The following is a 16,958-nucleotide window of genomic DNA, read 5'->3' on the forward strand; positions in this document are numbered from 1 at the left end:
AAAAACCATTTTAATGCTTATCATAGCATTGCTTCCTGTCATTATGAACTATGTGGTTTGAAGTCTGCATAATGGCTAATCTGGGCCCTCAAGATGACTCTCTTGCCAACAGAATTCAAAAGGAAAACCTCAAGAGGCAAATGCAAATCATCTTTTGAAAGAAAAATCCAATCGTGCATCACAAGCAAGATGGCAGGCTCCCTAATGTGAAAATAATGCCTATTATTCAGCTATGTTTCCTCAGCTGCCAAACCAATCCCCATGGGACCAATAATTTGCAGGCTGTAAGAAATAAAGGAAGCATGTCTGAAAAACAGACCTGAAGCCCATGACAACTCATTTATCCTCACCAGCCTAAACTCAAGCATAATGTGGTTAATGCACGAATAACCTCATAGTGTTGATAAATAACTTGGTGTGCTGTGCATTTAAACAATTAGATAGTCATTAAGCACCAAATAATATTATATGATAATTCCATGCTGCACCTGGTGCAAATTATGACATTTTAATTCACCTACATACTCATTATGATACACTTTATGCATGTGTGGCTAACTGCATCTTAATGAAAGAAACATAATAGGGGAAAGAACAAAGTATGTTCAAGCGTTAAAAAAGATGTAATTTTCAAAGATGACCTCTGTACACACGAGGAGAGTAATTAGCAGGGTACGAAACAAGCTAAGGATTTCTACTGCCTCATCAAGGCCACATTACAGTATGATGAACAGAATTTAAGAGTGGCAATTGTAAAATGTCATGGACAATTTGTTATAAAGGCACAAAACTAAAGAGCTCAAACAACTGCAAATTAAAGTGCTTCGCCCATAAAAGTAGAAATATGTTAATTTCTATTACTTTCTGAAAAGGCAATAAGCTATCCATTTTGAACATAAAAATGATTTATATCATATCCAAAGCTACCCGTTTTCTAGACACAAAATGCACATTTCAGGTGTGCCAATCTAGCAGTATATGAGCACCAGGCAGGACCCACACAGGTCCCATGCCTCACTTGAATGTTACCAGCACTCTTTGGTGTTAAGCAGTAGTTGATATAATTAGTGGAATGGAGGAAGATGGAAAATAAATAGATGTAATTAAAGAAACAAGGAATGCTTAAAATAGATAATAATGGAGATGTTTGTCAGTAGTAGGCTGCCCTGCTCCACCACCTGCTCAATTCCCCTCTCCTCACCTTCATTAATGTATCACTCCAAAGCACAAATCAAGGAGATTGAGAGCAGGGGAAAAGACTCTATCCAGCGCAGCGACAGCCCCTCAAACTTTAAATTCCAACTACGTTCTAAGGCATCAATACCCTTCCTTTACTACAAGGTCAGACATCGAGTTGCTGACAAACTTAGGCGAAATGTGACCTCAGACATAGGAGCAGACAGAGGGTGTCCAGTCTTTGAACCTGGTATCCTATTCATCAAGATTTTGACTGATTCTCTGTGTCAGAGCCATTTTTCTAAACTATTCCCACATCTGCGGGTTCCTTTATATCTGGAAAAATGTTAATATCCATTTTGAATCCCGAAGTCTCAAACCATCAGGTTCAAGATACATCCCTTCAACCATTTGATGTTTTAATCAACTGGCAAAACCCAAATCACAATTTAGCAACACTTTGCATCAGAATGGATTTTGTACTTTTTTGGTTCTTTGTTATTTCTTGTAAGAGTTGTGTATATATGTTGTTCATGGGAGTGCTGCATATGTGATCCTATGTGTGTGCGACACTGCTGCATTAGGGTTCTTGTTGCATCTGCACATAAAGGCACTTGTGCATATGACTTAGACTTTAAACAAACTTTACAACGAACTCCACAGTCCTTCAGGATAGAGGATTTCAGGATTCACTCTCCTCTGACTGAAGTAGTGATGTCAATTCAGTCTTCAACTTCCCACCCTCTGCACGTACTGCCTTCCATTGGAGAAAATTCTACAGGGTCACCATCCTCTGGGTGAAGAAATTCCTTCAAACAGAGTATGTGTTATAAGTGGTGTACTCGGTAACCTGACTCTGGTTCTGGACTCTCCAGCCAATGAGAAGGCTCTATCTGCATCAAATCCATTTTAAGATTTCAACAAGTCCCTCTTACTCTAAACACTAGTAAATTTAAACATTTCTGACTCAGTCTCTCCTTGTACTTCATTCTCTTCATCCCAGCAATCAGTCCAGTGAATCTTCTTTGTACTTTCTCCATATCCAGAACATTCGTCCTCAGATAATCTTAGATGAATTATACTGCAGAAGACCATTCTGCCCTTTGTGTTTGAGCAAGATCTCTACTGGAGCAACACAGTAATTCAAGGATCTCCAGCCTCTTCTCCAGAGCCTTTCAAATTTTCTACATTCACTCCCTTTTTGAGGGTCACAATAAAACCAGTCTTTAGAAATCTTTGGGCACTGCTTTCCAGATTCTAACCATATACAGCTGGAATGTTTTCCCTCATGCTACTAATTTCATTTTCATCTACTTTATACCTGAGACCTCTATGAACGCAACCAATGCTGCACGACATGGGGCTCAATAAGGTCATGTGCAATGACAGTAAGATATATCTGCCAATAAACCCCAATGCAGCATTTTTGCAACTCTTCACAGCTCACAGCACTACCCAGCATCAGATTATGTATCACCTGCAATCTATCCAAGACATTGAAAATAGTTGGGGTTCTAACACTGATCCCAGTGGAATCCAGCATCACTGCCTGCCACCTTAAAAAAAATGATCCATTTACTGAGACTGTTTCCTGCCTGTGAACAAATTCTAAATCCATGCTCATTCTCAATCCCAGGTGCTGTAATTTTACATACTAACCTCATATGAGAGATATTATCAAAAGTATTCTAAGTGACTGAAATTGCCACATCCACTGTTCTAAACTTGAGAGAATATTTAATCCCTTTTCACACAACAGATAGGCCATCTCTGGAACCAAGTCTTTTGAAACTTCATTGGATGTCTTTTATGATAAAGCAAAAGAGAGGGAAGACAGAGGATTGGGGAGCTTTTAAAAACTTGCAGAAGGAAACTAAGAAGATTATTCGGAAGGAAAAGATGAATTATGAGAGGAAGCTGGCGACTAATATCAAAGAAGATACTAAAAGCTTTTCTAAGTATATAAAGGTTAAAAGAGAGTCAAGGGTATATATAGGATGACGCTGGAGATATTGTAATGAGAGATGCAGAGATGCCAGAGGAACTGAATGTGTATTTTGCATCAGTCTTCACAGTGGAAGTCAAATCTGCAGTATACTGGACATTCAAGAGTGTCAGGGAAGTTAATTTTGTGCAGTGAAAATTATAACTAAGAAGGTGCTCAGGAAGCTTAATGGTCTGCAGGTGGATAAATCTCTTGGACCTGAAGGAATGCAACCTCAGGTTCTGAAGGAAGTAGCTGGAGAGAGTGTGGAGGCGTTAACAACAATCTTTCAAGAATCGATAGATTCTGGCATTGTACCGGGTGACTGGAAAATTGCAAATGTTACTCCGCTATTTAAGGGTGGGAGGCAGCAGAAGGGCAACTATTGACCTGTTAGCCTGACATCAGTGGTTGGGAAGTTGTTGGAATCAATTGTTTGGTTTGAGATTACAGAATACCTGGAGGCAGACGACAAGATAGGCCATAGGCCATGGTTTCCTGAAAGAAAAATCCTACCTGACTAACCAACTGCAATTCTTTATGGAAATTATAAGCAGGGTAGACAAAGGAGATGCAGTGAACATGGTGTGCTTGGATTTTCAGAAGGCTTTTGATAAGGTGCCACACGAGACTGATTAGCAAGATAAGAGCCCATGGAATTACAGGGGGGTTACTAGCATGGGTGGAGCATTGGCTGATCGGCAGAAAACGGAAAATGGGAATAAAGGGATCCCATTCTGGCTGGCTGCCGGTTACCAGTGGAGTTCCACAGGGGTCGGTGTTGGGAACACTGCTTTTTATGACGCATGTCAATGATTTGGACTATGGTATTAATAGATTTGTGGCTAAATTTGTCGATGATACAAAGGTAGGAGGAGGAGCAGGTAGTGTTGAGGAAACAGAGAGCCTGCAGAGACACTTAGATAGCTTAAGGGAATGGGCAAAGAAGTGGCAAATGAAATACAATATTCGAAAGTGTATGGTCATGCACTTAGTGGAAGAAATAAACTGGCAGACTATTATTTAGATGGGGAGAGAATTCAAAATGCAGGGATGCAAAGGGACTTGGGAGTCCTTGTGCAAGATACCCTAAAGGTTAACCTCCAGGTTGAATTGGTTGTGAAGAAGGTGAATGTAATGCTACCATTCATTTCTAGAGGTATAGGATATAACAGCAGGGATGTGATGCTGAGGCTATATAAGGTACTCGTGAGACCACACTTGGAGTATTGTGTGCAGTTTTGGGTTCCTTATTTTAGAAGGGATATACTGACATTAGAGAGGGTTCAAAGAAAATTTCTGAGAATGATTCCAGGAATGAAAAGGTTACTGTATGAGGAACATCTGGCAGCTCTTGGGCTGTATTCCCTGGAGTTCAGGAGAGTGAGGGGGGATCTCATAGAAACATTCCGAATGTTAAAAGCCTGAACAGATTAAATATGGCAAAGTTATTTCCCATGGTCGGGGATTCTAGGACAAGAGGGCACGACTTCAGGATTGAAGGACATCCATTTAGAACTGAAATGCGGAGGAATTACTTTAGTCAGAGGGTGGTAAGTCTGTGGAATTTGTTGCCACAAGCGACTGTAAAGGTCAAATTACTGGGTGCATTTAAGGCAGAGATAGATAGGTTCTTGATGAGACAGGGCATCAAAGGGTATGGGGGGAGGCAGGTGAGGGGGGATGACTGGAAGAATTGGATCAGCCCATGATTGAATGGTAGAGCAGACTCGAATGGTCTACTTCTGCTCCTATATCTTATGGTATTATGGTACATACATCCAAAACAGCACATGGTACTCCAGGCGTTTGCTCAGTAAAGCCTTTAAAAAAAGCAGTAGGTCTTTTGTACTTAATTCTCCTATGAATATACCTTTTGCCTTCCTAATCAGTTACTGCATATATATGTTGGTTTTCAGTTAACCTTACTCCATTTGAATATCAGCACTAATGAATCTTGCACCGTTTAAGAAATGCTCTGCTTTTCTGTTTGATGTGCCAAGTGGATTACCTTTCATTTTTTCCACATTATATTTTATGCCATTTCCTCTTTCATCTATTCAGCTTACCCAAATCCCCACATCTAATAGTGAAGAAGTCCACAGTGCAAATACCAAGATCTGGTGAGGTAATGCGGTCATGTGGCAGATAATGACCATGATCAGCATGAGTCTGTTGAAGTACTTCTCTTTAATATTCGATTAATTTTCCACAATCACTATTCAGAGAGTTACTGAAATGAAGTGCAATTGGACCTGCCACACAAGTGCTGAAGCTAATTGTGTACCTCATAGGCCGTGTGTTCTGCACCGACTGGCTCACTTCCAGACTCCGAAAAGTCCTCGCGAACACACACCAGGAAAAATCAAGTGACACAGGTTCAATTTGCTTAGAGGAGTTTGATTGTACTCAAACTCCATGTACTCATCACACTTTGATTGGCATGTCATCTGCTCCCTTCACTATCAGCAAACTTGAACAGTGTATGCCACCTTAAAGACACACCCAACACTTCTTGGCAGTAACTCTCAAACCTAGGACATACAATACTTAATAAAGTAAGATGGGAAATCCATCATATCCAGGACACCTTCTCAATTTTAACTTGCATGCATAATTTTCAAGGACTCTTCACCATGTTCTCAATACTTATAGCTTATTTCTTTTCGTATTTACATAGTTTGTGTCTTTCACACACTGGTTGAATGCCCAGGTTGGTGCGGTTTTTCATTGATTCTGTTACGGTTATTATTCTATTATGGATTTATTGAGTGTGCCCACAAGAAAATGAATGTCAGGGATGTATATGGCGGCATATATGTACTTTGATAATAAATGGCAGAGAGGGAAAAAGCTGTTCTTAAGCTGTTAAGTGTGGTTCTTTGAGCTCCTGGACCTCATTTATAGTGGTAGTAATGAGTAGAGGACATGTCCGAGAAGGGTCATTAAAACCTAGATGCTAAGACTCATTGCACAAGAGAGATACTTGGCACTAATGAGCTGGATAAAAGGAAATCTACCCTTGACACCCTGGAGGTATGGCCACATGAGCTCTGCTGAAAACCATGATAAGGGACCATCCTTCAGAAGGCTGTAATTGTGTGCATTGAGGCAATTGAGAAACAGCCTTCTTGAGGTGCTCCCTCTTGAAGATGTTCTCAAAGATCTGAAGAGTTTGCTCCTGATAGATGCTGACCGAGTCTATAAACCTCTGTGCCTCTTTCCATCCAATACCTTGGAGCTTCCATAGTAGGTGATGGTGCAACCTGTCAGAATGCTCTGTCGTACATCTGTAGAAATTTGCAAGAGTGTTTGGTAGCATCCCAAATCTAAAAATCCCAATGAAGTATAACCACTGATGTGCCTTCTTCATGACTGCCTCAGCATGTTAGGCCAAAGACAGATCCCCAACCAGTGAAGTGTAAAGGTAACTAACATTTGCAGTATCATTGATACTGGACTCAAAGCCAACAATTATATACCAGTTTAAGGAAATTTGTTTCTTGAAAATGTCAAAAGTTTTCTTGGGATTCATTCACTGAATTAGAACTTAGACTTGATCATTCTAACCTCCAGGTCTCATCTCTGCTCGAGATGAAATTAGTGGAGCTCAATCTCAGAACCCGCTGAAGCATGAAAACTTTAGATAACCTCTAACCATACAAAGAAGCAAGAACAATAGAGCACAGCACAGGTCCTTCGGCCCACAATGTTGTGCCACCCCTTAAACCCTGCCTCCCATATAACCCCCCCCCCACCTTAAATTCCTCCATATACCTGTCTAGTAGTCTCTTAAATTTCACTAGTGTATCTGCCTCCACCACTGACTCAGGTAGTGCATTCCACGCACCAACCACCCTCTGAGTAAAAACCCTTCCTCTAATATCCCTCTTGATCTTTCCACTCCTTACCTTAAAGCCATGTCCTCTTGTATTGAGCGGTGGTGCCCTGAGGAAGAGGCACTGGCTGTCCACTCTATTTCTCTTAATACCTCACAGGAAGTTAAAGTACAGCACTTTAGATGCTCTTGTATGAAAGCGTAGCTGGACTTTGATAAAGTCGTCATGTCACCTGCAGAAGTGAAGCCCCCCAGCTCCTCACAACCATGAGAAAATTTGGAAATGGCCCATTCCAAATTGTGTCAGTAAATCAGGAAAACAGCCTCAAAGCACAAAATTAGCCTTCTCAAGAAATGGTCCCTTGTTGTGGTTTTCATCAGAGCTCATGAGGCCACACCTCCAGGGTGTCAAGGGTACATTTACTTTTGCCCAGATTATTTGTGCCAAGCATCTCTTTTATGCAATGAGTCTTGGCATCTAGGTTTTCTACCCTCATGGTATCAGTGCTAACCAGATGGAAGCAGCTTGCTCATCTGTCTCCTGTTCTTCCGTTCCTGGCAGTTGATCTGGGGTTGAGAGTTGCCAATGCATTTCTAAGCCCTCCTGAGGCAGAGTTTTTGCAGAGATACATTCACCACGTAAATATGTACAGACAAGACTACTGGTAAGGAATGGACAAAAGAGATAGTGAAAACATCAGCCCAAGTTGTCTCAATTATCATGCAGAGGAGCTTCTCCTTCAATCTGGGAGAGGCATTTGAGCCCAAAAGAACTCCCACCTCCTGCCTGATACACCAGCTGGTTGTTCCTTGCAGCTTCAAGAAGCTACTATTGTTAACATAGCAGAGCTCTTACCATGACATGTTGTGTGAAGTCCTGATACCATTTATTGCATTGCTCCATATTACTTTGGACATTGTTCTAAGTGGACAGCTCAGCTGTCACTTTGAGGAGATTTGGTGTCTCAAAGCAAATTTCCATTTATGTATCATGAAGAACATTCTGTCTGGTTGCATCACAGCCTGCTATGGAGCCGCCAGTGCACAGGATGACTAGAGGCTGCCGAGGGTTGCAGTTCCATCATGGAACAACCTTCCCCCCCCCCATCAAGGACATCTTCAAGAAGTGGTGCCTTCTTGAAGGCAGCATCCATCACTAAAGATCCGCATCATCTGTGATATGCCTTCATTTCATTTCTCCTGTCAAGGAGGAGGTATAGAAGCCTGAAGACCCACATTCAATGATTCAGATACAACCTTTTGCCCTTGATCATAACATTTCTGAACAGTCCACAGACACTACCTTATTTCTTTCTTTGCACAATTTTTTTTGTAATTTTCAGATTTTATGTCTTACACTGTACTGTTACTGCAGAATAATGGATTTCCATCATGTAAGACAGTAATATTTAAATTATTTTTATTGTCTTCAACATCTCCTTGATCCTTGGCAGGTGTCTGGCATTCACTATGGATATCATTTACTAGGAACACACAAGGAAGTAAGGCAATAGGTATGTTCTGTCCTGTCTTGTGTCTTTATGTTAGTTATGGTAGCCATTAAATTTGGCAGAATTAGTTGGACAACACTAACAATGTCTCTTTAGCAATGGAGCCTTGAAATAATTGTAGTATAACTTAGGGTTTGAAGTTGCTTAGAATTTAAGCAAGTAGCGTCAGAACCTATACAATTTCCATTATGCAGCAGAAACTAAAAGTGCTTTCATTGATGAACTAGATTTAAATAATGTGGCAAAATGGTTTAACGTAGATGCACCACGCTGCCCTGGCTTGTCTATCAACTTCAACAGCTAGGGTATATCATCCATCATTGACCCTGATCAACGAAGGCCATCAAGATGCACTATGCATGTTAATGTTTTAAGTTCACCACACAAAAAAGGTTAATGAATTTCTAGGTTGGTTAGTTGCATTCAGTTGTTGAAGCTTATCCACATTATAAAACGAAGCAGCAGTCTCAACCAGTGCTAATTCTTTCTCAATTGGCTATATGGTGACAAAAAGCATAAGGAAATTATTCAGCACCATACAAAGTACAGACAATTTCAAGAACTATTTTAATATAACTGTGGAATAGCTTTCCATTTTTGTCTTCAAATCAATATTTGCTGCAAGAGTCTTCAAGACACCTAAACATGCCTGTTTTTTTATAATCCCATAGTTCAAATTTCATTCATCAGCAAAATATGCGCCTACCACAACCAAAATATAGGTTAACCAGTGACAAGGTACTTGAATTTGCAGTTACGCACAATGGGGAACAATTAGAATTGCTGTCCTATTTTGCCAGCAGGTTAAACCTCTAGGAACTGACTCCTAATAAACAAAAATGTTTTTGAGCAATATTTTTGAAAATATTTAACCAAAGTGTCAAAGTAGTGAAGTAACACGAATTATACAAACTTACAAAAAAGCCATTTTAAAGTAATAGCCATTGAGAACAGCTAATTTGGTCCTTGTGCATTTTACAAGAATGCAATTAGTTGCTAAATTTAAATAGAATTGTTATGTGGGAACCAAAGCTCATTGAAATTGTTAGAGTTTATATGCCTTGCCAAATAATACCGAGTATGGGAAGAACACCCACAGGTAGAAGCAGAATGAAGTGACTATTTCCTCCCAGAAACTTCCTTACTGATTAGGAAAACAAATGATCATGCAATGACAGATAACTTGAGGTAGCAAAATCCAATATAGTTCAGAAATCAGAGGAAATGAACAAACATCCCTCAGTTATCTTCTTCGATCCAGAGTAAAATATATAATTATAGAAATAGTATTAATTATTTCGTGGCCAGGGAGAATACAGATAAATATCGGTGCAATTTACTTCTGAATCTAACCATGCTGTTAGGAATGAAAAAAGAAATTCTCACTGGAATAGGTCTGCTGAACAAGTAGCAAGAGTTGCAGGAAGTAAATAGGGTTCTAAAAATTCAACTGGTTTAAGATTTACTAATTTAATTGAATATAATGTTTTTAAACCTTCATTTGCAAATAAATATTTTGTCTAACTAACTCCTCAGTTTAAATATGAAAAGATAGTGGAAGTGGGATGTTTGTTAGTACTTACTGTGCCTGGGTCCCTTTCTGTTTCCACAGTAATCACAAAATGCATAGATATGGTGGTTCAGATACAAAGGCAAAAAAAGAAACAAAGAAAAAAGAAATTAGAACGCAAGCAGACAGATGCTTTCACAACAGTTTTTATTCTTTCATTTCATTGCACATTACTAATACATTTTCTTTTAAAAGTTCCACTTGTACTTTTAACATAATTAGGTATAACAGTTCTTTGCATACAACCCCTGGCCTCAGAACCACTGTCAGAATAAATTACTGCTGGGTTATTAAATTAAAATGGCAACAAGAGAATTATTTGACAAGTGCAATTCTTATTCATTAAATTATATGGATTCACAGCACATTGATTCTTAATACAAGATTTTTTTAATATATAAAGAAAAAACTGTTGGATTTAAACAGAGCAAAATTATTTGACATGGTTACAAACTGGAAACCCAGAAAACATCAAGTACTTTTTCCCTTGCTCCATACATATTTCAAAAAGATAAGCAGTATGAATGGTTTTCATTGCCCATCAAAATCATTTTGGTTATCAGTAGTAGTAAAAATGCAATGAGCAATAGGAAGATGAATAAACTTCAATAAGAAAATGAAAAGCTCCCAACTACTTCTTGCCAGTGCAACAATCCACTAAACAGGGTTAGCTGAATTGAAGAAAATTAAACAGTAGGGCCCATGAAAGCTCAAACCAATTCTATTTAGGCTCAAAACAGTTTTTCTTTTAACATTAAAAAAAAATCCAGAGTTATATAGAACCTGTCCAACTTAATATCACTATGTGATTAGTGCTTTTAATGTTCCTGGAATTTTTTTTTTAATCTGCATTTTAAAAGAAGAGGACTAAGAAATTGAGTGAAATGAAGTTGAAGTTGGTACTTGTTTCAGTTTAGGTTAATGGAGAGAGCAATCATTTCATTTGGTCCATGGCACAAATCGTGCTTTCCCCATACCATTTCAGCATCCCTTCATCTTTAATTAACATTGGAGAAATGATATTCGCATGATACAAATTGCTCTGGTACCATCACTCCCCCTGCAACGATTGTATAAAAGTTGAAAGCATAACTGAAAATTCTCAAAAACTTTACCTAAGGAAACAAAGACTTTAGATACGTTTGGTATTTTGTTTTAAAATTGGGGCTATCAATGAGACAAAAGAGAAAGAATAGGGTTATGAGAATGCAGGGTTTCAGGTATTTGGCTGTGCTGAAAATACAGTTTACCATCAAGTGCCAAACCTTCTGCAGGAATGGTATGTTGTGTGCATGGACCAAAGCTTCTGGATATTTAAAATCAAACACCTGGATTGTACACATACCTGATAACACATGCAGCCTACTTAAGTTTGTCTCATAATTATTTTGGATCTAGGTGGTATGAAAACTGAGACCTAATTCGCATATCTGAGATTTGTTCAAAATATTTCAATTAAAGAAAACTTGTATCTAGCATTGAAAACAAAACAAAAAGAAAGCAAATTGTGCCTGTTGATCATATCATCCATTAAATCAAATATTAATGATTACCTATTAACTTTCAACTATTAAGACTGTAGCCAATTAATAAAACAAAATTGTTGACAACATGGCAAACCAAATGTGATTATAATTTTTGAAGCCACTGTGCATTATTTTAGATAACTATATAATCCAATTTTTAAAAATCTCATTGGTTATGTAACTGTTAAAGCTTCCTTAAAAACAAAGAAACAAAAATATATTGCACTTCAACTTGCCAAGTTCACTTTTCAAAATATAGTTAATAGGTTCTGGAAAGTTTGCATAGATATGTAGTGAAAAAGATGCACTATAACTTGCCATATTCTCAGGAGGATACATTTATACATCATGTTGATTTAAGTTGTAATATTTGAACCTTATACCTCAAGAGAAGCAAGGCAGTCTGGTAGCAAAAAACTACTTAGGACAAGTGTGAAAGGGGCTAATTAATTCTGTATTATCTTTGAGGAAAAATTCTCATACAAAATTTAGTGAAAAAGATCAGAATCATAACCCATCATCTGCATTTAGAATGTGCACAGACACTTATTAAACAAATGAACAGAAATTATGTCACATTATTTTGATGCTGTTAGCAAGGATTATACTTCCCAATGTAACACACACAAAATGCTCGAGGAATTCAACAGGCCAGGCAGCATGTATGGAGAGGAATAAACAGTCAATGTTCTGGGCTGAGAACTTTTATTAGGACTGGAAAATAAAGGGGTAGAAATCAGAAGCCCTGCTGAGTCCCTCTAGCATTCTATGTGTGTCACTCTGGATGTCCAGCATCTACAGAATCCCTTGTGTTTATACTTCTCATCACCAGGACCTGTGACCATGGGACAGGGCAGGACCATAGGTTACAAATGAGGATCAATAGTCATCTGCAATCCACAGCTCCAATCAAAAGCCTCTCACTTAAGGCAAAGGTTCTACATATAAGCTAACAAGATATTTGGATTAAGACACCTGAAATCACTTCAAAAAAATGTTTAAAGATTGTTTAAGACCCGCTTTAAATTTGCAACTTTAGCAGTGTGTAAGCAAATTGGATACATAAAGGGGAAGAAAAAAAATTGGCTGTTTATGCAGGCATCAGTGCATTTGACTCCTGAACCCAATTAGAAATGAAAAAGTTCTCACTGAAGTAGGTCTGCTGAACAAATAGCAAATGATGCAGGAAGTAAACAGAATTTTTATTTTAATCAATGGGTTAAAATTTATTAATTTCATTGATATATATTAATTAGACATGAGGATGGCATAAAAGCAAGCAAACTCATATTATTTCCATAAAGATCATAACAATTAATTGTTGCTACATTATTTCTCAAAACATATTCTTCCCAGGTAAGACAGTTTTTAAATGAAGCTGTCCTATTGTAATAATGTGCTGAGGGGATTGGCACACATCCATTCTTTATCACTTCATTTGCTATGGCATCAAATTTGCAAGTGGATTTGGGTCTTTGTCTAGTCATTCGGCACTTCAGACACATTTAGAAGTGCTCAGTAGCAACCAAGAAACTTGAGATCAGTCTACAGACTGTAAACATTACAAATTAATTGCCATGAATGCTGTGGAATGCAATCCTCTTGGCCCATGTAATTACAACATTAAAGTGGGATGGCACTCCTTATATTAAAAGCCGAGTTTAGAACATGGCCCAACAGCACATCCTTAACTTCAAATTCCCACTTAATTACGGATTTTACACCCAATGCTTTTAATGGGTACAATACACCTATTTAAAAGTTACGCTGCCTATTTTAATAGACAGTTAACAGAGTAGATGCATTTATAATCATGGTCATAATATATCACAGAAAACTATATAAAAACTTTTCAGAAAATAATAGGCTCATAGTTTTACTAAGCCAACATTGAAAGTGATTGTTTGGGCAATTGCTTCATTACATTTTTTTGCATCATTTCATATTGACTTTGAAAACTGTACAAACCGTGACAGAACTGATCTTTACAAAACAACTTTAATCAGGCCTGCCTTGCTTCTCACCTCTGTGGTGGTCCGATTCATGATGCTTCTTATCATCTTTCATTGAAAGGTGGGATTGTCCACCCAAAGCACTTGATAAAGCCAGAAGACCTGCACTGCTACCAAGTGAGGGGATCGATGGAGGCTGAAGTCCTGAAGGATGAGGGGTGAGAGGCACTGGAGGTCCATGACCATGAGAGAGATGCTGAGCCTGAAGTTGCTGTTGCTGTCCATATTAATGTCGCCATGAGTTCGCCAATAAAATAAAAAGAAAATAAAATGTTGTTATTTCAGAAAGAAATTCCTATGCAAAGTTTAGCAACAAATGTAGAGTGGGAAAAAAAGGTGACAGAAAGTAGAAATGTTATCTCCTTCACTTTATACGCAGATTAATGGAACGCATTGTGGTAGAATTTGAAGTTATTGCATATTGCTTGCAAAGTCTTTACAAGTCTCCTTAATCTATTATGAAATTGCACATGCTTTATTTAAAAGGTTGTAATTACTAAAGTTCAATTATTTTCACGTCTAGAGTCAGAAGTCTAAACTAATTTCAGTCATCTTGTTCGGCTTACAAACTGTAAGCTCCAACAGACTCTTTCTTTCAGTGATTTTCCAGAACAGAATCCCAAGCAAAGGAAGGGGGGTCCTGGTAAAACTGGTGGATGGGAAAAGGGTTTCAACAATGGTAGGAGTAGTGTGGTGGAACAATGAGACTGGACTGAGTGTCAGGGCAGCATGGTAATGTCGCAGTTAGTGTAATGTTATTACACTGCCAATGACCCAGGTTCAATTACACTGCTGCCTGTAAGGAGTTCTTAATGTTCTCCCTTTGACCACAGGTACTCCAGTTCCCTTCTATATTCAAAGATGCATGTGTTTGTAGGTTAATTGGCCACATGGGTGTAATTGGGTGGAGCGGGCTCACTAGGCTGGAAGGGCTTGTTACCATGCTGTATCTCTAATTAAAAGTAGTATGAAGTGTGGTGCAGGTAGAACAGGAGATGGAATCAGATAGAGCTGGTTATTCAAAGGGTGGGAAGGACTGGATTTCTATTTATTTCATTCCTGGGATATGGTCATTGTCTTTCCTGTATTATCTCCCAAAATGAATGGTTTACCAGGCTGGCCTTTAATGGTCTTGAATCATATATAGATGAGATTGGGAAATAATGGGTAATATTCTGATTTGGGCAACGTCCTGATTAATAGTCCACAGGTTGGAAATGACAGCAGGCCTGTAGCTGGAATGGCAGTGTGGGAGTCGAGGCAGCAGCAGCGAAAGCGGAGGCCACGGAAACCATTAATTGCCTTGCTTTAACCCAAGCAATACAGACACTAGTTTGGTCTGCTTTAAGTGCTGCAGTATCACGCCATGACCATCGCTGACTGAAATGTTCCTGCTGTACAACCTGGAGGCCCACACATTACCAGTAACGAGAAGCTGCGAACAAGAGTACTCACAGTCATGTTACCGCTGCAAACGTCATTGCCAGCAGAGTTTGAATAGGGCGAAAAGAAACAATTTGCAAAAGTATATTAACAGCCAGCTCTCCTACTCAGGTCCAATCACGATTGAACCAAAATAAGATGTGATCATAAAATTGATTGATATCCCTACCATATTCATTTATTTTAAATTCCACATACTCCACTTGTTTATTCTGAAAATATGTCAACTTAAACATTTTTCCTATTTTTGTGGGGACAAATTTAAATCAAAATGATTGAATCAAACTTAGGAACAAATGTTTAGATCCCATTTACTGACTTAAGACTACTGAATCACTTTTAGTTTATAGGATTGGTCGGTAAACTACAGCTCAGCTCACATATAAACTATGAAAGCATAGCCTATAATATAACAATTATGCTACGCTAAATACAAATGATCGAACAGATCCATTTTTTGTCATTCAAAAACATAATTTGTTCATTAAAATCTTCTTGCAGGGTAGCGATTTATTGATAATATCCAGCTTGGTTCCAAATTTGAAAGGGCATGCCTGTGTTATACAGCTTTAAGATGGAAGGACTAATATCTGTACCTATACAGTGGACAGCTATTGACCATGGAAGTTAGACCAGCTGAATTCAGATATAATACAAGAAACTTAGTTAACTATGTCTTATCTCTGCAAGGCCTTGCTGATACTTTTAAGTGGATGAAGATATTTAATTAAATTTTGCATACAAGATTTAACAAAGACATTATGGTTTCATTCATTAAGTACACATATAAAATTACCTTATTGAAACTGAGTTAGATTCTCAAGTTTAGTTTTTCCACTTAACCTCCTAAAAGTACTTTTAAGTTTGTCATTCCTAACATCTTGCTTGATTAGTGTCAGAGAGGATAGGAAAAGATATAGGCTCATAAACAGTCTTCTAATTATTGCACAGTGGTAGTATTAGGTTAGCAAATTAGAAACCCACGTATTTGCTTCCACGACCCCTGATTTTGTCCCAGGCAAGAATATATAATGAAGCAAACATTCTGGGTCAGCCTTCACCTTCCTATGTTATTAACTGTTCAACTATACTTTTTGTTATTCTGAATGTCAGATATTCAACTAGAAATTGGGTACAGAAGATTAGTGTTTTAGGAGATAATTGAGTAACGATGCCTTATTCAACAATAAGGCAGTGAAGTTGGCCTTTTCTCCTTGGAGTGACGGAGGATAAGAGGTGACCTGATAGAGGTGTACAAGATAATGAGGGGCATTGATCTTGTGGATAGTCAGAGGCTTTTTTTTCCAGGGCTGAAATGACTAGCACGAGAGGGCATAGTTTTAAGGTGCTTGGAAGTAGGTAGAGAGCAGATGTCATGGGGTAAGTTGTTTCATTTAAAAAAAAGAGTGGTGAGTATGTGGAATGGGCTGCCGGCCCTGGTGGTGGAGGTGGAAACGATAGGGTCTTTTAAGAGACTCCAGAATAGGTATATGGGGCTTATAAAAATAGAGGGCTATGAATAAGCCTAGGTAGTTCTAAGGTAAGCATATGATTGGCACAACTCTGTGGGCCGAAGGGCCTGTATTGTGCTGTAGGCTTTCTATGTTTCTAAATGGAACAGATTAGTAAATTGAAAATAAAGTAAAGGTTAGGTTAAAAACACAATTCATTTCAGTTTGTAAAAGACACATTTTTGGTTTCAACATTTCATTAGTGAGCATTTAATTACATCCAAACAAATTACACACTGAGTTGCTTCCAATATTGATGGAAACACATTCCATTTTGTTACCTGTGTAAAAACTTGAGACGGCAATGGAAAGTAAGAAGCAAAGGTAATGAAATGAAGTATAGTGAAAGGTTAAAAAATAAATTATTAGTCGAAGCATACAAGATGA

General features: G+C 38.3%; 1 protein-coding gene across 4 annotated transcripts in view; it reads right to left on the minus strand.

The window, feature by feature from the left end:
- Positions 1-16,958, minus strand: part of LOC140740947 (transducin-like enhancer protein 1) — a 111,579-nt gene that overhangs the window by 49,751 nt on the left and 44,870 nt on the right. For all 4 annotated transcript variants that reach the window (XM_073070600.1, XM_073070591.1, XM_073070595.1 and 1 more), the window contains 2 exons: positions 13,630-13,834; positions 10,093-10,109 (listed from right to left, as the gene is read on the minus strand). In XM_073070600.1, coding sequence (XP_072926701.1) covers positions 10,093-10,109; positions 13,630-13,834 — 222 coding nt within the window. The remainder of the gene's footprint in view (positions 1-10,092; positions 10,110-13,629; positions 13,835-16,958) is intronic.

The sequence above is a fragment of the Hemitrygon akajei genome, chromosome 2 (genome assembly GCF_048418815.1).
Source record: "Hemitrygon akajei chromosome 2, sHemAka1.3, whole genome shotgun sequence".
Classification (NCBI taxonomy): Eukaryota; Metazoa; Chordata; class Chondrichthyes; order Myliobatiformes; family Dasyatidae; genus Hemitrygon; species Hemitrygon akajei.